This window comes from Opisthocomus hoazin, chromosome 10, assembly GCF_030867145.1.
Source record: "Opisthocomus hoazin isolate bOpiHoa1 chromosome 10, bOpiHoa1.hap1, whole genome shotgun sequence".
Lineage (NCBI taxonomy): Eukaryota > Metazoa > Chordata > Aves > Opisthocomiformes > Opisthocomidae > Opisthocomus > Opisthocomus hoazin.
The window spans coordinates 14,861,272-14,887,794 of NC_134423.1; the positions used below are offsets into that span (position 1 = coordinate 14,861,272).

The 26,523-nt window shown below is 38.5% G+C and overlaps 1 protein-coding gene across 1 annotated transcript in view; it reads right to left on the reverse strand.

Annotated features, from left to right (window-relative positions):
* Positions 1 to 1,362: 1,362 nt before the first annotated feature.
* Positions 1,363 to 26,523, reverse strand: part of KLF13 (KLF transcription factor 13) — a 40,436-nt gene continuing 15,275 nt past the window's right edge. Inside the window, exon 2 of the mRNA XM_009935850.2 lies at positions 1,363 to 7,208. Within this exon, the coding sequence (XP_009934152.1) occupies positions 6,916 to 7,208 (293 nt within the window). The 3' untranslated portion in view covers positions 1,363 to 6,915. The remainder of the gene's footprint in view (positions 7,209 to 26,523) is intronic.

Consider the following 26,523-nt stretch of genomic DNA (forward strand, 5'->3'; position numbering starts at 1 on the left):
CACAGAAAAGAGTAGCAAGAGGCTGTATCAACTTTCTCCAGCATCAGTGAACCTCTCACCACCTTCCCCCCAGTACACACAGTGAATTAAGATAGAGCGAGTGGCCAAGAAACTGGGTAGCGACAGAGGTTAGATATATCACACCCTTTCCATAGGAACAAACTATTGAAAAGCAACTGGACTTCCAAAGCAGCTGCCTAGCCTGTCTGTTCAAAGCTGAAAAATGAACGAAGAATTGTGAATTGAGAAGACAACTGAAGAAGCATCAAGGGAAAGACTGCCAGGGCTAGGGTGATGTTAATTTCTTCAGTGGATCTGAAATGGAAGAAGTTCAGCAGACAGACTGACACACATGGTCTGCAATGGAACTTCAACTTACTCAGGTATTAGATGATTTACCAGGATTTTTGCCTGAGGATTCTTACAATCTGAATGTTTCAGAGAGTCCTTTGCCTGGGATTTCCCAGTTATAACGTAGACATTGAGAATAAGCAGTGAGAGGCCACATCACACTAATGTTAGAAGAGAATGAAACAAACCTATGGTTTTCTGCTGGACATACACATTTTGTCTTCTGTTCCAGGTGAGGGTTTGCTATTAAAGAGTCAGGGCTATCCACTCCATGCCCAAAGAGTACACTATTCTTGGATAACAAGCCCTTAAATACTGCATCAACATAGTTAAGCATTTATGCGATTTAGCTAGTTCCCCTGCATAAGTTCTAAAATAGCAGTTGATCATAGACACATACAGATGCACAAGCTAACTGGCGCATCGTCAGAGATAATGAATAGCACTGACAGTTCAACACTGGAATGAATACATGGGGAAACCTGCTATTAATGATAATGGCTCTCCAAGTTACTTGCTCTGAACAGTTTTCATGACCCCTGCACAAGAAAATGCGCTAATTTTAAAGTAATTACCACAATTGCTCCTAGCTTAGTAAGGATATTTTAGCTTTCATCCTTCAACCATAGTCCACTATTTTAAATTATTGTTGCAATCAGTTACAATGTTCTATAGACAGATAATAATTATAGGGCACAAAATTGTTTTCCTGGGGGTGTGGTATTACTTTCAAAGGGGGATAAAGGCATAGATCTGCCATGGCCTCATGTCTTCGAGGAAGTCACTCAAATCTCTTGTGTGCCAATTTCCTCATCTTTAAAATTAGGAAAGAACACTTCAGGGTGCTGTGAGATTAAATTACTCTTTTGATAGGACAATGCCGCTTGTGGAGATGGTATCAGAAATTTGCAAAGAACTGGGCTTTGAAAGAAAGGATGGCTGTCTCTGACCTTTAAGTCATGCATATTAATCTATAACCATCTTGTAAAGAAAAACACAGTATATACCAGCTTTGAGAAAGGAATTTCATTATACAACTATAAAATACTGGTTAAAGCAAGAGGTGAGTACAAAACAAACATCACAGAAACTTTCTCTCAGTGATTAAAAAAAAATCCCATTTAAAACAATAGCACTGTGTGAAACTTCAATATATCAAACAAGATATCAAGCCTCAAATGAACAGCAGAAATATTAACAATTGATGCTTTTTAACTGCTACATAGAGATGGAAATTAAAAGAAAACAAATATTTCATAGTTATAAGTTTTATTTTGGAAAATGTAAACATCACTAATCATGCATACAAGTTAAGACAATATTTTACATGTTAATTTTCTTCCTTTTTCCTTTGTTTTCCCTTTTTTATTGTTGTTGCATAGGACATTATCACAATATATAATCTATCCAGTACAAAATACATAAAGTTACAGCAGAGCAAGAATAGATGAACATACAATTGTACAACTGTAATACTTCAATGTAGTGATTTAAAGAGTTGAAAAGTAACCCACAGAAGCATTCATGTGCTGCTGATAAAACTGTACAAGGGAAGATGACACTGGTAACATTATAATTCACCAAAGCTGGAAGTATATCTGTAAACACGTGCACACTTACTGGCACACATATTCTCTGTCACCCACAAAGGCATGCGCTTGTGAAAAAGCACATGTGCGCGCACACACATGTCCCCCAGTATGCATATCTACACAGATAACTGCAGCTGTAGCCAGAGATTAAATTGCACTACAAATCTCAAAAAACAGGTTCAAACTTTCCATATGCAGTGGTGTTCAGATGTAGGATTTTGGTTCAGACCCATGAAATGGATACCTATTTTTACTCTGTAGACATCCCTTCATTATTTGGTGTGTAGTATATACACAATGCTGTGTATTTATGTATACACACATGTACTACACAATATACACATATATACATTTATATATGTATGTGCATCTGCTTATATAAATCCATATACATATATATATATAAAAAAACCCTATACCAGTGGATGGGCTTTTGTATTCTGTATTCTGGCTTATGGGGTAAACAAGTATAATTCGGTTATCTTCTTCTGCCTAAGTCTATAGCTTTATCCCCAAAAGACTTGAAAATATGGGCGTCCATCATACCAATGACATAGACTATATGTTAGCACCCAATGCACAAAAAGGTGGTGTAATAGAGTAAAAGAGCACCTGAAAGTCAATTTGTAGGCATCACCTCATGAAATTAGTAAATCAAATGGCAATGAAAAAGCAAGCTTTAAGTATGCAGAGTTCATTTTCCTTATTCTTTCTTCACAAAACATGTTCCCCAAAACCACAATGGACTTTACACAGTACAGGTTCTAGAACTCATGGCAAAGAACTGGAGAGAAGCAGTTGTCAATGTGAAGAGCTAGAAACAGATAAGCTCCTCACGTAGCCTTTTACTGCCTGGCTGCATGAAACTCAGAAAGCACGGAACATCTGGATAGAAGGTAATGAGGTTTTAAAGGCATACGGAGGCTCTCAGAGCTAAAAGTTATTGCAAGGGTTAATGCAGTAAAAACAGTAGGATACATACAGGAATTAGGTGTTACCATCAAACAGAGGCTTCTGATGACTTGTTATAAATACATACCTTTACAGTTATGTAATGTAAACAGATACTATGCATATATTAAAAAGCAAGGTACAATTAATTCGCAGATATAAACAATTCTCACAATAAAACCTAGCTGCCAGCATTTTACCAGGACTGCTATCCAAGAAACAGGATGAAGACTGAATTCATGTGCCCATTAATGCACTTTAGGCCTTCGTCCAGGATGAGGTAATGGAAGGGGTGAATGAGTTTCTAAGAGCATCTTTAGTTTCAGCTGAGTGGTGGTAGTGAAATGATGACTTTAACTTGCACCTGTTTCCTACAGCAAGGCAGTCAAGCTCAACTTGTACAGAGGAAACTAGAATGATGGCCGGAGAAAAACAAACTATCAGGGCTTTCTTAATAAGAATAAACATGTTGTTATATTCTGAAATAAAAAAAGAAAATTGAACAATTTTGTAGCTGGTAGGGATTCACCTCAACAGATTGCATGGGGAAAGGAGGAGGCAGAAGGAGAGACGTGCACTCCTCCAAACGGAGGACTGTGAAGAGATCTGCACCTTGCCAGAGCAGTATTTCCTGAGTGTGCAATGTTTGTTGCTATGCTAGGAGACTATTTTAGGTTACACCGCTGGGTGAAACCAATAAAAGGGTAAAAATTGGAGGTTAGTTTGGATAAGCACCCAGCTTTCAAAACATAATTTGAGCTGTTCAGACTTCTCATATCTGCAAAACTCAGGAGGAAGAATCATGACAATGGAGTCTTATGACCTTGCAGGTGCTGATGCTGCTTTTCTAGCATCCAGCAGATGCTAGAAACCCCCAAACAGTGTCTTTCCGTATGAAAATGTTGAGAGGTTTTGTTCACATTCAGTTTTGGAAACTGCTACTGGTTTGGAATTCATAATTTTATCCTAAAATACATTTTATCATGTATTAAACAGTTAATGGAGATACTTGAAACTCTAGCCAGGATTTTAAAACACAGTAATTTGACTGTCAGCCTAACACACTCTGAAGTATTTACAGCTAAGATGTATAAAAAAAAAAAAAAGAAAAGTTTTAATGACAAATTTCAGAGAATTTCCTGAAAGTGTAGCTATGGTGGCTATATATATTCTCATAGCCTTCTAATTAGATGAACTGGCTGAACTGGAAATTCAACTCTGATCCAGTTTTGGTTTGGGGTTTTTTTGAAGAATTATTAGTAACCTCTATGAGCAATATACATAAAATTCTTAGTTTACTGTTTAAGATTACATAGTTCTTGTGTCACTCGGAATAGGTTGTCCCATAATCTTTATATCCTATAATTTCAGTACTAATAAAACCTGATGCAAATATTCTTTCTCCAGGCTATTAAAACAACTTGTTTGTAATACATCTACTGATTCATGCTGAATTATTATGCCCTAAATAATTGGACTGGAGTGATTCCTCCTTTGCTAAAGACTAAATGATGCTCTTGCTAGAAAACATTATTTTATAACAAACTGAACTTAGATCATGAAGCCTATGATTTTTGCTGCTACTTAGGTCTCTTTTTAATTTTGTCTTTTTTCACCCCCATATCCCTCTGTTAAGGTATAATGAGAAATGTGTTTATGATTTGTTTTAAAGTATGTACACAAGACACAGCTGACCTGTAGAATTCCTTCAGCTAGGTATCTTAAATGCCTCCTCACTAACTACAACACAAGAGCACTTTTAGCAGTCACAGAAATGATCGGAATGTGAATAACTGTTATCTGAATTGTATGAAGTTGTTAAAATTGTGTATCTTGGTAGATGAAATTTTTATAAAAGGAAAAAAAACAAAAGAGGAAATCTATGGAGGCAAACAGATCTGGCTTTCCCCTAACAGTGATAAGGCAACTTACCACACAAACGCAACAATATTTGTCGTCTTGCAAAAAAACTTTACCATGTTCTTTCATTTTCTGTGGAATGAAACAGTAGAATTGTGCCTCACATGACTTCCAATTCAAAAGGCAAAAACTGTGATTTTATAGAGGTGGAATCTGAATCAAATCAACATGAAAAAAATACTGAAATATCTGAACTTTGAACTGTCTCTTAAGTATTTATCCATACAACTAATAGAAAGCATAGTATTAGGAATAATGTAAATATTACAGAAGTACCTATGAAACTACCTGGAAAACTGTATTAGCCTCTCACAGCTAACGTACAGTACAATAAAAACTTGCAAAATTAGATCAATGCAAAGCAGCAAGTAAGATATAGGTTCATCCGGAATGTGGAGGCATTCACTTGGTATCAAACAGCAGGTTTGGCATAGAGAGTTTCTTTTCACCATGCTACACTTAACTGCATTTATACCCTACAGTAAAAACAATAAAACCCAAAAAATTCCAGAATCAAAAGGACCTGAATTTATAATATGCACCATCAGATGTAGTCAAACCAAAGAAAGTGTGTTTGCTGCCAATGAGGTCTCCAGTACATCACAATGCTTCTGGTCTTTTTCTGTATTTTCTACCATACAAAACATAAAAATCTACCTCATAGTGTTTTATCTAGTGTCAAATATTTGAAAGTTATTAACAAGTAGCCAAGATTTCCTTTTTGTTATTAAGCAGTTATTCAGAAATGAGAGCACTTTATGCTGGTATGTGTATTTTTGAGAAACTTGTAGTAGCACTGGAATAAAATACAATTTTATCTTAAAACTTAAAAATGCATATTTATTTTTCCAGTCAGAAAATAGTTTATAATTTTCACTTCCTTTTATCAGTGACCATGATTGTGATGCAACAGGATAAGAAACTCTGTCTTAGCCAATTTGTCTTGCTAAGATACAGCTGTACAGTAGGTAAGTACCTTGATAAAAGTTTTATTGGGCATTGGTTCAGCTATGCTATTACCATAGTTCATTTAAGAAAAAGAAAAATTAATGAAGACAATTGTTCAAGTCAGTGTGGTTTGATTTTAATATTCTCTTGGTCCCATACTGAACAGGCAGTGCAGAGAGCTTAATAACTTGGGAGAAAGTGACGACAGAATGTCTCTGAGATTCCATGCCTCCTTGCAACAAAATGTTACCCAGTGTAAATATGTTTCATCATGATTAAGGTATTTACTTAAGGCATCTTGTTTAGAATTTTTTCTCAGAATTTTATCTAGCACAAAACAAACAAACAAACAAGTTTATCAACCTCCCAGAGATTTTTGCAATAGGAATTTGGTTTTGGAGCATCTTCAGCATGAAGTGAAAAGATGGCTTGCTACCAAAAGCAGAAGGCAGCTTGACGAAAGGCAAGACTCCTGTTTGGACACTCCCCAGTGTAGGTGTATAATCAGGAAAACAAACAATGGAAGAGTCTGGTACTACATTCCAGTACTGGTCTGGTTTTTGTATTGTTTGCTTGTTTTTATTTTTCCCCAGTGTGTGAAAGAATCTAACAAAAAACTTCTGAGTGCAAATATATTTACAGAGTAAGGCTGCGGTTAGGGTGTGTCTTCATTGAAATTATTGTGTAACGTAAATATCCATCCCTGAGAAAGGAGAAGAGGGGCACAATCCAACACAGTTGATTTGTAAGTGTATGTATGCTCATGTTGTGCAATCTGGTCTTACAAAACTACTTTGACACCTGAGGTGAACTAAGTGGGATTTTTTTCTTTTTTTTAGATTTTCTTATTTTCTTATAAAGAATAATCAACAGGATCTGTAAATGGTTGCAAAATGTATGAAATATTGAGACAGCAGGAGTCACTAGTGGGACATGTAAGTCTTGAGGTTAGAGTAGCCACTTACGTGGTTGGGTAAAGAAAATTTGACTGGAAATTGCAGTGGGAGGCAGCTATTTACTGATTTTTTTTTTTTTTTAAAAGCAGGATGGGGAGCTGAGGATGGGAAGCAAGAGTTTTTTAAATGTGTGCAACACAAACAGAACTCCACATTAGGTATTAGAGGCAAAGTGCTGACATCCAGTGCAGGTAGGTCTATGGGGAGCTGGCAGGACTAATCGTTGGACTTGAGGCATCTGAGCGGCTGTAGTCACTGACAGACCCTGTTCTTGAGCTGCTTCCACTTCGCCTCTTGAGCATGCTTGGGTGGAAATTGGCATGGCGACGGGCATGCTTTGTCAGATGGTCGCTGCGCATGAAGCGTTTCTCACAGAGAGGACAGCTGAACTTCTTTTCTCCAGTGTGAGTACGGTAGTGGCGGGCCAGCTCATCGGAGCGAGCAAACTTCTTGTTACACCCTTGCCAGCTGCATTCAAACGGCCGTTCACCTGCAGAAAGCAAACATGGCATGATTAGAAGGGATAGCAATGTCTTCTGTGGTTTTTTGTATGCAAAAGTTAAAAAAGTTGGGAGCAAGGTAGATGCCACTTGGCACTAATTGGATGGAGAAGATGTTACTCTCTGCCAGACAGGAGGCCACTGTGGTATTCCAACCCATTAAAAAATACTGTAAATCAAACTACTGATACCTTATTTGATAACTGGATCTTCAGGGACACTGGGCTCCTGATACTTTCATGGATGTCACATTTCGTATCTCTTGTAGTTAGCTGGACTTTACTTCTGGACTTTGAAAAAATATGTACTGAGCTCTACAGAATATTCACTTATTCCTCCAAGCTCTCCCTATGTCTGTCTGACTCAATGTTGAAGTTCAGAAAGTATGATGAAGTCTCCCTCTTCAGCTATTTAAAAACAATTATGGTGAAAATGCAAAATGGCAATTTAGAGGCACTGGATGTGAGGCTCTCACCTTGTATTCTCCACAGCCATGCCTGTGTTTCCTGCATTTGCTACAAGGTACTACAGTTTCTCTTGTTCACTGCCTTAGGTCTCATTTAGAAGGGAGACAGGAAGCACTGTATTTCAACTAAGTAAATGTGCCACATTGAAGGCAGCAGCCTTCTATCAATAGCTAACCTAAAAACCATGACCTGTTGCACTTAAGGTAGGACCAGTGAGCTCAAAGAAATAGCAGTCTGGTGACCTGATGCACTTCTCAACGCATCTCAGACATGAGAAATATCTCTCACGAGGCCAGATGTCCGTGCCACTGCGTGGCTGTACGGGAGGTCTGCACTTGGGCACTGTGGTAGATGTGCAGCCCAAGAAGCTCGAGCAGTGGAGGCAGGCACAGGTCACAGACAGAAGTGGCGTTGTTGGGTAGATGAGTATCTGGAATATATTCCCAGGTTCATCACTGATGTGCTGCATAGCCTTGGGCAACTTGTACTATTTGTTTCCATCCTTAGTTTCTCCATTTGTTAAAAATGGAAATATCAGATCATGAAATATACTGTCTACTACTTCTGTATATTGGTTTAGTTCTTACTATCACTGAGTCCGAACATCACAGATTCTTTATTTGTTATTAATCTAGAACATCATATTTTTTCATGAATACATGGACTTAGCATTTTGTTGTTGTTGTAATTTTTATAACTTCCTGCTTGCACTAATTGCAATATTTCTAATGCTGAATAGCCACTTCAGGAAGCCCAGAGAGCTATAAAAATTCAGTGCCAAAATAAGAAATGAAAGTTCCCCATACACTACACCAAATAGGAAACAAATAAAGAAGTAAATTGATCTCCTGGAGAAATTCAATACAGCTTATTTAAAATTGTCTGACAGCAAAATTGACCCCAGCCAGCCTTCAATGTAAGCAGCCAATAATCTGTTTTAAAATCACAGATTTGGCCATAACATTTATCTCCAGGATCTACTTAGGAGGCTCCTGCTCAGAAAAAGAGATACGTAGGTTCTTTTTCCCTCTGTTTATGAAGCCTTCAATATACTTCAGCCAAATCTCAAATTGTGTCTCAATGAACGGACTGGTAATTCTTTTTTTAAGTAGGATTTTGTTCAAGAAAGTGGAGAAGGCAAGTGTCCGTGATGTTTCCTGGATTCTTTCGCAGAAAGAGCAAGGCTCATTACACCTATGCTCTCAAGCACATTTTGTGGATTTCATTAGTTACACCTACAACTACAATGCATAATTGCAATGCTTGTATCTGTACACAAGGGAGATTTTCATATGAAGAACCATGAATGCTACCTCCTAAGAGATCTGCAAAAGGCAGATAAGATGAAGAAGACTGCTTTCAGTTGGCTTCCTCTGAACTAAAGACTAATAAACTTAGTGCCTCACAAACTAAGAATAAAAACACCAAATGGTTTAATGGATACAGTTTTGTCACTTAAAAAACCACACAAAAATCCATTCAGTGTCCTCCTCAGCCTTCTCCTGCAAACTGTCAGGGACTCATCTCTCAGTCTGGTGACAGAAATGTGAAACAAATGGGAAACAAATATATTTTGGCTGTGTTTGTCTTGTATCCAGTCATCTGTCATTAGATACGCTCCTGCCTGTGGGGGGACATGCCAGTCATCCCTGTTGTGTGATCAGATTCACTAGTCTTCTCCTTGTGTTTTAGTCATACAACAGACATACTTCTATGAGGACTCTGGGACCCTTGGGAAGAAGGGCAATGAGACATGGTCTGACAGCTGGATCTGGCCTGCAGAGTCGAAGTTTCTCATCTGTAAGCTATGACATCTTTTTTTGGTAAGGCAATGGCCTTTGGATGTTTCTGTTGCCCAAGTTAGTTTTCTCTGTGTTTGTTTTCATTACAAATGTTGACAGCAAATGTTCTTCACTAGAAGGACTGCCCCATGAAATGACTACTTTCAGACAAGGGAGGCAAGAGTTGACATGCAATGTTTTGCTTCTGCTGTTGACAACACCATGAAGCACAAAGAAAATGGTACCTTTTCTGCTGATTAGTTAGCATGACATCAGCTGCTTTTTTCTATGTCTAGCATCTGATAGCCAGCAGTAGGCATGACAGCCCAGTTCCTAATGAGAGAAGAGGTTCTTCTCTGTGTTATCGAGCACTAGCAATCAGGTGATGAAGGTATCGCACAACTTATCTACCCCTCTCCTCACTGCACATCAGATCTGGATGAGAACATTCAGGTTCCTACTCACCTGCCTGATCTGATGTTGTTGATGATGGTGGTGATGATTTGCGTGCTAAGCCAAAGAAAATGTGGCCTTCCTTCCACTATTTCTCTACTGTCCTCTGTTCTCCTCCTTCCTAGGAACTTATTTCCCCCCTCAGTTCTCTCTAGTATTGATTTGACATCTTCTTGGTAGTTGCCTTTAAGTTTCTTGGCCAAGTGGTTTTCCCTTCCATGCACTCTCTGACAGCTGGCATCATTCTAGCAGTGGTAGCAAGTTCTCTAGAGTACTTCCCAGCTTTGTTGAGGTTTAGCAATACCTCCTCAAAGAAAAGCTGTATTTTGAGGAAATACTGGGTGCCTTGTGCGAACATATGAGAGTCATTATTGTTCATACAAAATTAGTACACAGTCTGGAACAAAGTTGCTGCAGGCTATTAATTAAGACAAGACCTAGCTGCTGCTCCAAAAAAACCACACATGGAAATTCACAGTCTGTCATCAGTCTCATCTCTCAAACAGAAGGGATGTGGTTTTCTGTGCAGGTAAGTTATATAAATATCCTTTTACCGGCAGTAAAGCAATCAACAGAATGAGAGATCATATGAATTGATTGCCTAATCTCATTAGGGAATATGCAGCCATAGTACAACTTTCTTGCATAAGCAGTAACCCATGGACATGTACTCAACAAAGAGCTTTCACCATTAAAGTGGCCGTACACAACACAACAAAGATTTTGAGCTCCAGAATTTTACCTTTATACAATGAGTGCAGAATTTGATCCTATGAATTAACTTGAAAATGTTATCAAATAGTTTAAATATGGCAGGAACCATGTCAAGCATGCAAATGTGTATCTTGAGAGTCTTAACGCTAACCTTGGCAGCGGCAGTATTTTTGTGCATTATAAGCATTCCTAGCAAGTCTCACAGAGAGTTAAGTCTCCAAAAGATAAAGATGCTTGAAAACAAAGCAATCAAATAGCATCTCAGGCTTTTTTACTCTTCGACAGGCAAGAGATGCCCTTAAAAGATAAGGAATATTGTAATTTTTTTTTTTACAATTTCAAATAGCTTTGTATTTCTGTGTTCCAAATCTCACTAAACTGTAACCTTTCTAGCTCGTCTGTAAGAGCACAGGACATCACATAACTTGTGTTTAGAGTTACATGAGCTGATAGAAAAACATCACATTTGAGAATTAAATACAACTGATCTTAGCTGAAAATTACACAAGCAAGAACATTTTTGGCTTCTTCTGAACTCCACTTAGTCCAAAGGAAAAAAAAGCATGTAAAGCTGCACTAAGAAACTTGCAGTGCTCACTGAGATCTGCAGGTGCAGTGACTTGTGAATTCATTTCAGTGGCACAGATCCAGCTGCTCATGATGCTTATATTGTCTGTCAGAGCAGACCACCAAAGGAACTGTAGAGTTGCCTGAGCTATAGAAATAGCATTAAAAAAAATGCATCTCTCTTCTGTCCTGCTGGAAGGGATTCAGAAGCAAATAGAGCCAGCCTGTTCTTATGATATTATATAAAGGTCCTTTGTATTGTTCTATATTTGTCAATCATTATATATATTGAGGTAACTAGATGTAGTTTTGAATGTCTTGGCTACCAAGACTTTTGAATGTCTTGGCTACCTTCAACCATACCTAAGAGTTGTAGAGAATTTAGCAATATTAAGCTTGACTAGTTCCAGGAAAATTAGGACGTTTTAGTAACGTTCTCAGTGAAAATAAAATTTATAGGGTGAAATTGACTGTTACTAGACACCAGAAACCCAACTTAGGAGTGTGGTATGAATGCCCAAATCCAAGAAAATCTTCAGTCCAAGTTCCCACATTAACTAGACACTGGGACATAACGCTGCCCCAAGCCCCTAGGACACACAGCAACAAGTTGCTAGGTTGGATTAGTACCTGCTGACAGAAGCATGAACATTCCTGCTATTTCCATTACCTTTTTTTTAGGAACTGCGGTTCTCAGATTTCCAGCAGGCACGGACCCAGGTATCAAGTACAACGTCACTTTAAAGTGTGGGTATCTTTATTATAATCTTAACAAATCCAGTTATTAAATCGATAAATTATTGGATCTTGTGCTTTCCGCGTGCACAGGAAACTACTGCCGGGCAGGAGCTGCAACAGCTACAATAATATTGTTTAAATCCTTGGTTTATTTTCTGTACCTTAGTGAGTTATTTAGACATCTATGAATATTTTTGAAAGGGGAATTTCCACATAGCAAGTTTACGTTCTAAGTGAATGTGTGTTACTGTCTGCTCTGGGAGTGCTTGTATTGCTCCAGCTGGGAGCACAGATTACACCATGTGACTTCTCTGTATAACCACAGCTAACCAGAACAACTCAAATAGCAAATGACGAACGCACGTTCAGATACTATAATGATAATGGCTACAATGCCAGGGAAATTTAAGTCCTGCAAAATTCCTCCCCTAGCCTTTGCCACAGTCAGGTCCACCCAAAACCCAAAATAACTGATTTGGTATGTTCCATGCAGCTAGCTGGTCCTTCTTAAAAATATTACCAGTCACTTTCACCATAATGGAAACAATCTTGGTTTTGTTTTTTAGAAAAAACAAAACAAAACAAAACAAAACCAACAGATTACGTTCTATCAGTTATATTTTAGGCCTTTATTTCAGACTTGTTCAATAGTGTTAGCCAGATCTTAAATCTCAGTTTATAATAATTTTACCTGCTTTACTGTATTTTTATCAGCCATATTTGCTTCTCTTTTGTCAAGGCAGAATCATTCTAGCCTTTATAGGCTTTTTTTTTCCCCAGGACACACAATCTTTCTGTTGTCTAAAATACATATTCCATGGCTTTACTTCTCAAACTGGGATGCGCAGACTGAACTGCTCTGTCTGTACAAGTTTCAATAGCTTAGCACTTTTAAAATACCTGTGTTTTTTAGCATGCATTTTTGCACAGTGAAATAACAACCTGAAATTTGAACCTGTTATCTTTACCAAGCCATTTTCTGCCTACCATGTTAACTCAGGTTTGACTCCTGTTTAGTTCTCACTTCATCTCTGTTGAAGTGCATCACGGTGTGTTCAGTACATCAAGCTCTGCACTCCACTCCCAGCTAAAGTCTAGTTCTAGACCACTTCACACAACCGGTAAATAGATGAAAGTTATGTTCCAGGCACTGGAAAATAAGTCTTAGAGCAAATTTGCTTTATAATGAAATGGCCATAAATATAATAAAAATAAATATTGCTACATCCTTCACTAAGGTTTTGAATGAAACAGTGGACTAAAGGCTAGAGTTACGTAGATAACTTATTTTCTGCTCAATTAAAAATTTAAAAAACTTTGAACTGCAGAAGAATTCAGCAAACCAAGAAGCCCACAGTAATTTTATTTTTGTTTGACCAAAATGTTTTACTTCTTTTGGGATGTTTTTTTGTAACACTATTTTAATTCCTTTAGCTTCAGGCACAATTTTCAACACAATGGCGTTAATCTGAAATGAGTCTATGAAACACACAACTTTTCTGAAACAAAAACAAAATCAGCCTAAACTATTTGCTGAGTTTAATAGTTCTATTCTTCATAAAAGACTACTTGTCAGTGAACAACTGTTCACCAAAAATATAGTTTCTATAGTTCTCCCTAATAAAAAATGCAAAGTTATTAATATTCTTCATTAACATTTCTTAGCAACTTTCCCTCCATGAAGATTAAATGCCTGACATTTTTATTAGGCAACTAACTGGAGATCTGATCTTCTAAGGGAACAATTTCATTTGTGTTTTCACCTTCCGCTGGACTCCCTCTGTCTATACGCACAAGAGATTTTCAAAGATAGCCAACAAGGGTAGGCTAACTAGCCAAGTGTAAGGACCATGAATGTCTATCCTCCCCTTCACAGAGATCTTAGAATAGATTTTAGATTTATGCTGAGAATGCGCTTGAGAATATGCCCTCTAGCACTGCAATGTGGCCCAAGGAGTCTTAGGTGACTCCCTACAGCATCTTAAGTACAAGAAACTTATTTTCCAGTGTTATGCTAAGCTGTTTGGGTTTCCTTGTACCTCTGTCCTCCTGAGTCATTTTGCAAACCGTTGGTAAGTGATGTAGCCCGATAAAATGCTGTGTCTGAGTTCTCCCTTCAAAAAGTACAAAGATGCACTACTGGCATTGCAAAGAAGCAACCAACGCAAAGCCCATGCCATAAAGACAAAGCATATTTTCCAAACATGCATTTTTATGATCTTCTCCCACTCTGGACTAACATAGAGTGTTACAGTTCCATGGATACATAGTGAATTGAATTTGTTTTCTTCTCTCTAGCTACATTTACATTGTAGTCTCTTTCTCTGCTACAGAGTACTCCAAAAAATAGGAAATCCTGCTGGGCAACTAAGAAATTAAATTCTTTCCCATCAATTTAAGAACATGAAAAAGTCATTAAAAACCCTTCAGGAATTCCATAGTTTGAAATTCACATCTGTATCTTTAGACCTGAGCAATGAGAGTCTGATGCTACTTGTTTTTACTGCTGTCTTGTACTAAGATACGTTTCATATTCGGCATTCTCCGCTGCAGTTTGTCACTTCCTGGTTTCTGAAGAGTTCACACTATCTCTTCTCCGTTCCTTATGCAGCCCCTCCATATGTTCCTTCCTCTTTTGAAACTACAAAAACTCAATTGCAATAGGCCAGAGGCTTGTGAAGCTCTGAAGTCAATTACACAGACTACATCAAAACTGGGACTGTGCAAACATAGTTACAGATGTGTGTGTTAAATATGTTAAAGAGTTTTTCTCTTGAAACACAATCAGATACAAAATAGCTAAGGTGAGTTAGCCCTCAAGATTCCTTTTATGATGGGGTCCAGATATATAGACACAAATCTTTGAAATACATTCTCTCTATTAGAAGTAACAGAAGTATTTAAAGCTACTTCAGCAAGGAGGCTGAATTAGCTGAAGAAAGCATTGAACCAAAGGCACTTTTATAACTTCTTGAATAATTAACTAACCTAGTCATATGCTCACCACCCTAGGTAAGAATGTGTGCATCTGACAACTCAATTTGATGCATCAGCAGAAGAATCCAGTGCAGTAGAAAAGCCAGCAGAAAGACAACTCTGAAACTAAAGGCTGAGAAAGTGAGGGAAAGGAGATATGTGTAATTTGTAAAACACTCCTGTGGCTTAGAGATTCCTTATCATTCTTCTAACCAAGGGCTATCTCCAACTACTGGCAAAATGAAGGGAGTTCATTTAGCAAAGGGAGATGAGGGTGTCCTTGTCTTTGCTGTCCTCCCCAGTTTCCTATCATAAAACTGCTAGTAGCCATTACAACAGCGTAAAGAAACAATATTCTTGTTGGTATCTAAAGCACCAAAATTTAGCAAAACAGCTCTAAACAATATCTTTACATGTGTACTGCTGAGATTCTGTGAAAATATTTAATGCATCATACCTGATTCTCTCCTTTCTCTTCTTTGTAAGTTATTTCTAACAGTGAGACAGAGGTGATGTCTTTGAATATGCCAATCATCTGTCAAACAGCAAAGTTGTATGTCAGCACTGTTTACCTATTTGAAAAGTACATATTACACGAACTATTCAGCACTCTGGGTGATGCGGTTTCTCAGCAAGGCCACATCTGCTCCATGCCAGTCTTCCTTGCTTAAAACTCGAAGCTGTTTGCTTCACATGCTTCCATGTGAATGCCACTTGGCTTCACAGCTCTTACTGGACAGATAAAAGGAAGGAGGAATCCTTTCTAGCCTAGGTCAGTGAACAAAACTAGCTTCCATCCTTTCCATTTCCTGACCCTACATAGTGCTGTATGTTGTACACTTGAAGGCCAGGATGCCTCATTAAGCTGGACATCGGGCGTAGTATTTTCCTCTTTGCTTTTTGTGATGTTCTTAGCAAAGTGGTTCTGGGGGACTTACTGATCATATATAAATAGAATAAGAGCAATTCTTTTCAGATGTAAATTTTCTCATTAATACCTTCGGTATTCAAGTTAGCCATGTCAAGTAAGAAAGAGATGCATGTGTATGTTTTCTCCTCACAGAAGTATAACGATCATGAAAGATGTGACCCACGTCTCGAAGGGTAGCTATAGTTTTCTTTTGATGGCTAGGAAAAACAATGCACAACTTTGTGGTAGCAACTGCATTACTGCTGTATCTTCTAAATGGCCCTGTCAAAATCTACATACATAGTATTTCTCTTGACTCTTTTCTGCTGCATTTGCTATAGTCTTGCTATGTGACTGCACTGACAGCATGTACGCTTTAAATGCACTATCAGTACAGCAATACCCCTTAGTCTGTAAAATGGCGACTGATCAATACTTCAGCTACCTCTTACAAAGGCAGAATCCATCAGCCAGAAAAATGGCAATGTTACACAATTATATGAGATGGTGTTTACAACGCATGCAATTTCAAAGATAAGGTATCAATCTCCTTACAGTTCTATGTGGATTTATCATTGTTAGCTAACGCTACTCTTTTGTTGACTCTGTCTTAACTCTAAAGCTTAATGTTCAACATTTCACTCTCTTTCCCAAAAGTTCTGAGGCACAACCAAAATGGAGAGTTCCCATCTAAGAAAAGAGGAACATCTGAGCCATTAGGATATCCGTGATGCCAGAAACTTATCCTACCTAGCAGGGACAACTTCCATGTCCAGGTGCAGACTAGAATGGACCCTGTCTGCCCCACAGGAATAATTTCTATCGATTGTGCCTCCATTAAGTGCAATGCCTTTGTTTGCATGGATTTTTGCCACATCACATTATAAAAGCAGCATTTTTTCCCTCTGGTGCTGCAATTTATGAGTAAACAATGCTCTTCTGCTGAGTACCAATGACAGGCGTAACTCTTGAAAAACAAAAGGCAACAGCCTAAGTGTCAAAGACCTTATGCTCTAAAATAACGCTTCTAAAACTAAATGTTTGGGTTTCTCTCAAAGTTAAGCACCTGCAATTGCTATATGCAATTTCTGTTCAGCAAGCCTAAAACTCTTACCGGGTCTCCTTATCTCTGAGGCATCCTAGACTAGTGCTCAGTAAAACAACTGAAATGCCACTAACTTAAAAAAGCAACAACTTCCACTAGATTTTGTCTCTCCTATGGCTTGTTTGAAGAATGGAGATCAATAGCTGACCTTTTGACTCTACACTTAAATGCAAGATAATTAAATCGTGTTATTCTTAAATGATGCTGTGATGGATTCTTGGGAGAGGAAGGTGTGTCTTAGCTAAGTGTCATTTCCAAACCACACTGAAGTATCACACACTTTGCAAAGCGGGGGACTCTGGGGCTTAGTACAGTAGCCCTTTAATTGCTATACTTCTCTAATTTGTACTACTCAGATCTATGAATGTAAGAAAGGAGGATGATTATTAAAACCTTTATTGTGAATAGAAAATAAATGAAAGGAACACCATAAATAGAGCCTCTAAATACATATGGGTATTACTGAATGACAAAACTAAAAGATGGAGGATTACACTTTTTGATAAATATACTTCAGAATAATACTGGGGTTGCAAAACCAAAAAAATGGAAGTGCTAATCAGCACATCTGGCCCATTGCATCACCCCACCAAAGGAATTCGAGCCTAGAATTCTTGCCTTGAGCCAAAAACTTGTTGTTTAAGGGTCTTTCTCCATTCCTTACATATGAAGCTTGTGTTTTCAGCATAGGTCAGAGAAGTCTGGCCTCTCAGAACACAACAGGGACTAACATCAATGAAGATTTTGTTCTTCTTTTTCTGTAATGTTGATGAGCCAATTCAAATCTTTTAAAGTGACAAGGGACTTGAGGAGGGCTCTCCAAATGTGCGCAATAATAAACTCAGTGCCTTTATCAAATGAGTCCCATTAAAACTTGAAAAGGAAAGTAGTAATATGCACCTTGATGGACACATATGCCAAACTGAGATCTTGCTCAGTCATTTGCAGTCTGGTGTTATTTCTGTTCCAGCGTGCTAGCATGCTGATCTGTTGTCTGCTACAAGCTGATGATTTCGGCTGCACCACTCACCCTCTGCTAGAGTAAATAAGGTGATTAATGGAAATGTTATGCAGACAGCAACTGAAGCCAAGAAACAAAACTCCCCAGACTTGATCCTCCCTCCTCCAGGAAGGAAAAGTCTTACCCGTAGCTCACACAACTGAACCAAATGCGTCTATAGAGAATGTGTATTTAAGGTACCAACAGAAACACAAGGTTTCTATTACAAACTGCTGTCTGGATCTTTCCTGTGCTACCTCAGAATTGCTCATTCTGTTACCCAGCCCACTCCGCAAACTCAGAACAGCTCCAGATCAGACATCTGACTGTTAGCAGCTCCATGGGAGCTCTAAAGAGTATTACACTCCTTGGCATCCTGTCTTTTTCCATCCCACTCTTACAGTGGAAAAAAAAGATCACATGCTCACTATAGGACAGTTCCCCCTCTTCTTCACACCTGGGCTTCCTCTTCTTGAAACCTAGGATTACATCGCAACAGAGCTGACAGAGTAACTGCCAAGCCATTCATTCTCAATGGTGTGGTCTTTACACAGACAAATTACACGCATAGCAGAATTAACCAGTAGGTACTCAGGGGTCATCTCTCTCTACCTGAAAATGCTGTTATCTAGTCCTTGTTGGAAAATTCTAGTTAGCTTACTTAGGTGGTCTTAAGTTGTAATTTATCTGAGCTCTGATCACTGGGAGGCAGGAACTTAAAAGTTAAACAAACTCGAAAATGTGAACCTGCAGATGCTTGTATTGCCAGAATGTTTGAAATCAAACTGAAACATCACAAACCATCCCTGTCTGTACAATGAACACAGAAATGACTTCCGTAGTGGTTTAGACTGCTTTCAATGAAAATCTACGTCACAAATAATTTTTGTGGTGGCTTTCATAAAAAATTTGCACAGTAATATTCCTGATCTCTGGTATGGCAATTGGAATGTTTTAAATGGGAGAGCAATTAAATAGGTAATGACAAATTATATTCATCTGGTGTGAATTGTGGGTAAATTCATGCTGAAATTGTGAAACTTTGGTTCCATAAGCTTTACCCAGCACTAGCATCTATAACTGCAAAGAAGGAATCATATGACCCCATGATTCAGTTATTTCTCTGTTGACCTATCAATGATTCTTTTATTATTCTATTCTACTGAAACCAGAAAAGTGCTTGTAAAAGTAAAGCTTATAAAATGAATGGAAGCTTGTCCTGCTATGCAAAATAACAGACTAAAGGATTATTCATCTAAACTGACACCTGTATTTTATTTATCTGAATTCTGGAAGATGTTGAATGTCATCTGTCTCCAACTGAAGTCCACATACTTTGGCATGAATAGACACTGTGGGTAAGTTATGACATTTTATGTGCACAGCACCTCCCAGTATTTGGGGACAGGATGAGATTTCATTTTGCTAGAAGAGAAGCAAACAGAAGTTAGTAAAGTTGACTTTGGCTGTAGCTGTGAAATGTTTCTTTGTGAACTTTTGAACTATTTAATCAACCTCACAGTAACACAGCATGTATGAATCATGGGACTTCAGCATTTGTAAGTACAGCTAAAGCTGTAAAGCTGAGTGCAAAATCTGGTACTGAGAGTTTATTGCAACTGTAGGGAGGAGAGCGGGAGTGGGAATTTCCTTTTATTTATTTTATTCTCGTTCTAGATGGATTGTTGTGCCAGAGAGCAAGGTAGTGCTGAAGTAGTTTATGAGATGCATCAGCCAATGACCATAGAGAGCATTCAGCTTCACGGAACAGGCAGCTCTAGAAAGTAGTTTTATGGGCCGATAATCAAACAGTAAACCTGTTGCTTGACACCAGGCAGCTACCATTCAAGGTATGCATAAACCCATTGCATCCACTTCAGAAAATCTTCTGCCCAGATCATAAAGCCATGCTTCCTGTTTAAACCAGGATTCGGGTCTTTGTTTTTAATAAAGGAATCAGATTCTATAACAGTGGTACTCATATTCTAGTGTGCTCACTTTTAAAGCAGGTCAGCTTTGAGAAAACACAATATTTGCAGTTCAACATTCAACTCTTGCAAGTCTCATTTATAAATTCTGTTCTGACAATACCTCCCCTGTTTATTTTGCATTTCCCCATCTATCAGTCTCCTTCAACCACAGCTATATGAAAAGCAAAAAAAGTTACCTGCTCCTTTCTAGTTTCAGCTTGTTTTTCAGTCTTTTATATGTGTTAATTCTTTAAAAATACAAATGTGTGTAAGCATACACACATCTAGGCCTCATTCTCTAATACAAGCAGAAAATAAATAAAAGAAGGTTTTCAACAATTAGCACTGATTATGTTGTCTTTTAATTTCAACTGTCTTAATATTTTAATCACTGGAGTGAACCCGTAGGGATGTACACCCAGCTCTCTGAAAAAATCAGGCTCCTATCCAATATCTCAAGCTGTTTCTGAAAGCATGTGTTACCACCTTGGCCATATTCTATACAATATAGAAATAAATTGTCGTTACTGAGATGTTGCAAAGAGATTCCCTTAGCACTCCTTTTTAGATAGACTTGCCAGGCAACTTCTCCCGAAGCCTGCCAGACCTCAGTCATTAACAAGTGACATGCAGGGAGGTATCTCATGTGACAGAAGAGGGGCTGCAATAGAGGAGCATTGCTGCTAGTGTTTCTCTGAGCATTAATACCCACAGTACAACACACCCCAGGTGCAGCTCAGCTCCTGCGATCTCTCCATGTTTTATAGTCGTTTTGCGCGACAGCTGCTTGCAGGGTCACCAGTAAGACCAGCCTCACCAGCTGTGCCTGACGTGGGGTCACAGCATGGGAGAGAGGCCATGGTGAGGGCTGGAAATGAATGAACAAAGTATGTGGTTGTGGAGGAGTACAAGTCAGGAGCCAATTATCTGAGTATGACTCTGGATGTGAAACATAACTGAAAAGCTAAGATCTTAAGCAGAACACAGACACATTTCAAAGACAGCTTTGTCAAGGGCACCTTGGTATATATAACTTTGAAAACGCTTCTCTCTACTTTTGAAGCGACTATCTCATCATATACTCACATATAGAAATCAACTGGATTCCTTTTTTCAAAGTGAAATACTACTTTCAATACTTCCCTTTTTCAAAGCAGTATTGAAAGGAACACCTTTACTGTTTTGAAATTTACCAAATTATACGTACATAAAAGCGTGGCCTCTTTATCAACTATAACTCTGTTTTCCCTTGCATGCCACACCCATGTATTCATTGCTTGCCTTTCCAGAACAGGATAGCATTAAAACCAGTTATGTCTCACTACAGAATGTGGTTTATATACGTGAATCATGCTAGAAGGGCTGCCTAGCAGGCATCATTTTCTCTACAAGCACTGTAAAAGCCTCTTGACATGTAAACCATTTTACTGTGTGAGTGATTCCTTAGCAGAGATTCTGAATTCTACAGGTCATATGTATCATGTAAAAATGCAGTTGCTGTAGAGGTAGGCAAGTTATAGTAGAAAGATCCCTATTACTCACCAAAACATAAATTAATAGTGCCTCAGGCACATCTAATTCATGCTCTGCTACGTTTCTTTATTTAAGAAGTGAGCAGGTCTACTCTCTAATAGGCCTGCTCTTCTGGGTGAGGAGAGGAAACCTGCTGGCCTTTCTGGCTTTCTGAAATGGTGCAACTGTTCCTTGCGTATGCAGGATATCAGCTGACCACACTTTGCATCCCCAAAGCAGAGGGCCAATGAAATACTCTGCAAAATACAGAATTTTACTGTGGCCAAAGATATTTCAGGAGAAGCTTCCTGTGATGGAAAAGTTATGTGAAACTTATTAGGAAATGAACATTATTTTAAACTATTATTGTGAAATTCTGCAAGATATCCCTGCCATGTAAGTCTGCAAGCCAGCTCCAAAACGCTAGGCAGAGGACATAATTTTACTTTGAAAAAGATCACAGAAGTTCCCATCTGTTCTTATTTCCATTTGGACTCTTGGTCATCTAGTCCTAAATTCAGGAACTACAAAGTTATTTGAACCTGACTTCCTGTCCACGATCCTAGCTCCTACTGAGCACAACTTGGGCAACCATGAGGGGTTTTGAGCTGGAATTCAGGAACTACAGTATGCAGAGCTGCAAGGTTCATCAACTCGAGTAATCAGGAGGGTCTGTTACAACAGACTGACTGTAAATAAAACCAAAGAAAACAGGAATTGCAACTTCATGAGTTGTGTTGTATCCTGACTTAGCTTCAGGGGATTGAGATGATCTGACTATTGCTGTTGCATCTTGACAGTGCCGAACAGGACAGTTTATTATTCCTACAAAAGACGTGGTGCACAAAGTACTTTGACCTTGAATTTCAGCCAATTCTTTGAAACTTGTTTCTACTTTCTTTTGAAAAGAAAAGTTTTTACAGCTCAAGTTTAGGATTGTTACTCTTTGTGAATAATGGACAAATAAGAGAAAATCTTAGTCTTAGGAAAAATGATACATCACTACACTGACACAAACAGGTATGTGTTTACCATTTTTTGCAGAAGATACATAACCTCAGCACTGCAAAGTTGTATACACAATGCTGTCTGCATGCTCATAGATGCACATTTGTAAATCACCTTCTCAGTGCAACTCCTTTGTTCTGTTACTCAAGGCTGTAAATGCTGTTAACAGAGTAAATTCACCACTTTGGGTGAGGCAGCTAGGGCCCGTTCCCATGCCTTAATACACGGGAGAAGAAACTGGACACAAGGAATGCCCACACAGAAAGTAACACAGAAGGTGGAAGGATTAGAGTTGATTATTCACTGACTCAGTTCTTCCAAAGCATTCAAAGAAGAAAAACTATCCAGTGTATCAATCACATCGGTTCCTTGTCTTTCGGCAAGAAATTCATCTATACATCTAAGAAAGCAATTTTCAGGCTAACACCAGAAAAATGTAACTTATACCAAATGAGTTTGAGTCTCTTGCAAACAACAGTGGTCATATCCTGTTGTTGGTGTTTATGTATAGTACACAAATGTAAAGTGTGACTTGGATGTATCCAGGGGTACCCTATACACAAGATCAGAGTTGGCTCATGGAAAGAAGCTTTAAGCAAACATATGCACAGAAGTTCAGCACAGGTGTCATATGTTTTTCCAAAATAATTAGCCTGTAACTCTCCCACAACTGATAACCTTAGCAGCACAAAGCAGGGTATTGATGATATAGAATCATAGAACCATAGAATCATAGAATGGTTAGGGTTGGAAGGGACCTTAAAGATCATCTGGTTCCAACCCCTCTGCCATGAGCAGGGACATCTTCCACCAGACCAGATTGCTCAGAGCTCCATCCAACCTGGCCTTGAACACTGCCAGGGAGGGGGCAGCCACAGCTTCTCTGGGCAACCTGTGCCAGTGTTTCACTACTCTCATGGTGAAGAATTTCTTCCTAATATCTAATCTAAATCTGCCCTCTTTTACTTTACAGCCATTCTCCCTTGTCCTATCATTACACATGCTTGTGAGAAGTCCCTCTCCATCCTTCCTGTAGGCCTCCTTCAGGTACTGGCGGGCTGCTATAAGGTCACCCTGGAGCCTTCTCTTCTCCAGGCTGAACAGTCTCAGCTCCCTCAGCCTGTCCTCATAGGAGAGGTACTCCAGCCCTCTGATACATCCTCAGAAAGTACAGCTGCTTTTCCAAGAATTCATTACAGAAGCAAATCACCAGCCAGACAGCATTCTCTCAGATCTTTTTTGTAACCTATTAGATTCTTAATGATAAAAATAAAATTTTAGTAATTTTTGCCTTAGTGACAAAAAATAATCTAGTGACTTGTACATTCAAAAGGGAGTAGTCTATTGCATACAAAAATTGAGTTATGTTCCTATACAGTCTATAAGAACACCAGTCAAGACAAAGGCAAAAGAAGGGAAGGGTTCATTCACTGAGAAGGCTGGTGTTAGACTGAGTGGGGTGAAAGTACTCAAAACCTTATCAAGCATAGTGAAAGAGCCGAACTATGACTTTTTTGTTATGGAGCCATAAAACATCAAGGAATTAACAGTAACCTATTAAACAATCTCATTTTAAATGATGGGGAAGAGAAAAGGAAGTATCAAGTCAAAGATGTAGGTTTAAAATAGTGTATCATTACAGAGATTATTTTGGTTTGATAAGGTCTGTGATATTGTTTCCTCCAGAGGCAACACTGCTCAAAAAAATCACATGCAGAAATGCAGAGAAAATAGATGAGTTCTACACAGATTTTCACCAGTAAGCAATGTTAACAAAAGATTCTCTAAAAATGAATAGCCCTTCACCATCTAGGATCTTGTGATATGAGTCAGGTGAAAGTGTACACTTTGAGAGAAAAGATATGTTTGCTTAGTCCACATTGCTTATCAGAAACATTGGTTAATTCCACATACTGAAGCTAGGGTAAGAAACAGAATGACAAAATGTTCTGTTCTTTTTTGTTTTTGTGTTTTTTTTAAAAGAACACCCCCTTGGGGACTGCCTGAAACTTTGCTTAGAAGATGCTGGTGCTGAACATCTGTACTTTGACAAGCAGTGTTTAAAAGCTGTTTGTCATTACAACTTAGTCTCTCCATTACATAACGAGAGCTTCCTAAACTATCAACTTAGTATATCTGACAATCATGTTCCTAAATTTCACATTTAAATTACACACTTCATCTATATGATTCCCAGTTGTAGAAGTCTGGGACTAGGTTCATGGTAAAGCATTTATGCCAGCTGTTGTACAACATTTGCTTACTTCAGTGAGCACAGCAAAGACGACATTGTAATCTGCCCAACCATCTCATCCTCTGAAAGCTACCAATGAGATTCGTTAATAGCTCCCCAGAAGTTTGACTTCTACATTTAAACTCCAGGCTCCAACAGATGCTGGCTTACATCATGTCTGATTTGGTCAATGAGATGGTGCCATTAATGATACTGTCCCACAGCCTGAAATGAGATGCCAATGCAACAAAACTCACTCAAGCTGAAAGGAAAACATAGAAAAATGGTAAAAGAGTCTTTCAACACAGATAACTACCCCAATCTTGTGTGATATCTGAACTTACTTGCAGATGAGATGTTAAGAAAGCTGTGGAATATAACTATATAACTATAGTAGAATGAATCAGGAGTAGCATTGTTTTCCCACAACATTCAGCTACGCTCCCAATAGTGTATCTGTGCTTTTACAGGTCTTTCATAAGTCATCATATCAGGATTACAGAGGAGTTGAAATGCATGTGTACAGTTTCCTTTAACAGTTCTATACAGATTTTTGTGGTATAAATATCACCATTCTCTCCAGTTGTTCTCTGAACATTAGAGTTTCCAGATTATGTGGGATCTATACCATAGACGAAGCTGACCAGAAAATAATGGGTCTGAATACCATAGATAAATGCCAAACCTCTAAAATACTTTCAGTAGCGTCTGTTAAAACTCACTGTTATGAGCTGAGACATTTCTCCTCTTAAAGTTACTGTTTCAGGCCCTCTGCAAACTCTGGCAGCTATCATACCTGTCTGCCACTTGAAAACTCAGCTTTTCAACAGTGTCGGCTATTCTGCAGACCAGGTGAGAGCTGGAGATAGTGGGGAGAGGGAGAATCCTCCCTCCAGGCAGCATGTCCCACTATTTGAGCAACGCTGAGTTAATCTACCTAGGCCCAACAGCCCTATTCTCCATTCAAAGCCTCACCAGCACATGAAGGAGGAACAGAATCTGAGTTAGGGTTCACCAAAAGTGATCTTTAACTGCAAGCAAAAACATTTTTATATATATTATCAATGCAATGCTTACTACGTGTGCAGGTGGTGGGGAGAGGAAGTGGTTTCTTTCCAAATGAAACACACAATTCTGTGCTGAAAAAAATATGCGTTTTGTTATTAGGGACAGTGACATTTTTTTTAAGACAAAGGGTAGGTGAGTAGCTAGCAATAGTCTTACCTCTCATATCATGAAGCTTGAAATAAAACTGATTCTATTAAATCCTCACCATGGCATCTATTAAACCCATGTTACAGAATTACTTTGTCCCATGACCAAATTCCACATCTTTTCAGCTGCTTGTTGAAAAAACGAGCTTTTTAATCCACTTCTTATAGGTGTATTTATGCTAATAATACTATGTAGGGGCATCTATACATTCCAAAGCATTTGCTTTTCTGGTTGTTAGTAATTTTGCTCATATATTTCTATTTAAGCTAGAATTTGGTGCACATGTTGCCAATCTGAGAAAGACTATTCCTAAAACATTAGTCAGAAGAATTCAGTTGCTTCCAAGAACGATAAAAATTGGGGGAAATGGAAGGTGCAAATACTGTACATCTCTGCACAAAGGGGAAAAAAACATATCAGTGAGAATCCTGGCAGACATGTAATCCTTTGGGATGCAGTTTTGTTTTGGCCATGTTCTGAGAATTTAAAAAACATACTTTGCAAACACAGCCTGCATTTGTTATATAATAAGACTAGCCATTTGCCAACATTCTATTGGCACTGCTTGTATGGACACATATAGGCCAAATGGAAATTTCCATTGACTTGGAGGGGCTTTCAGTGCACTATTACAGTTTCATATGCATGCATAAGGA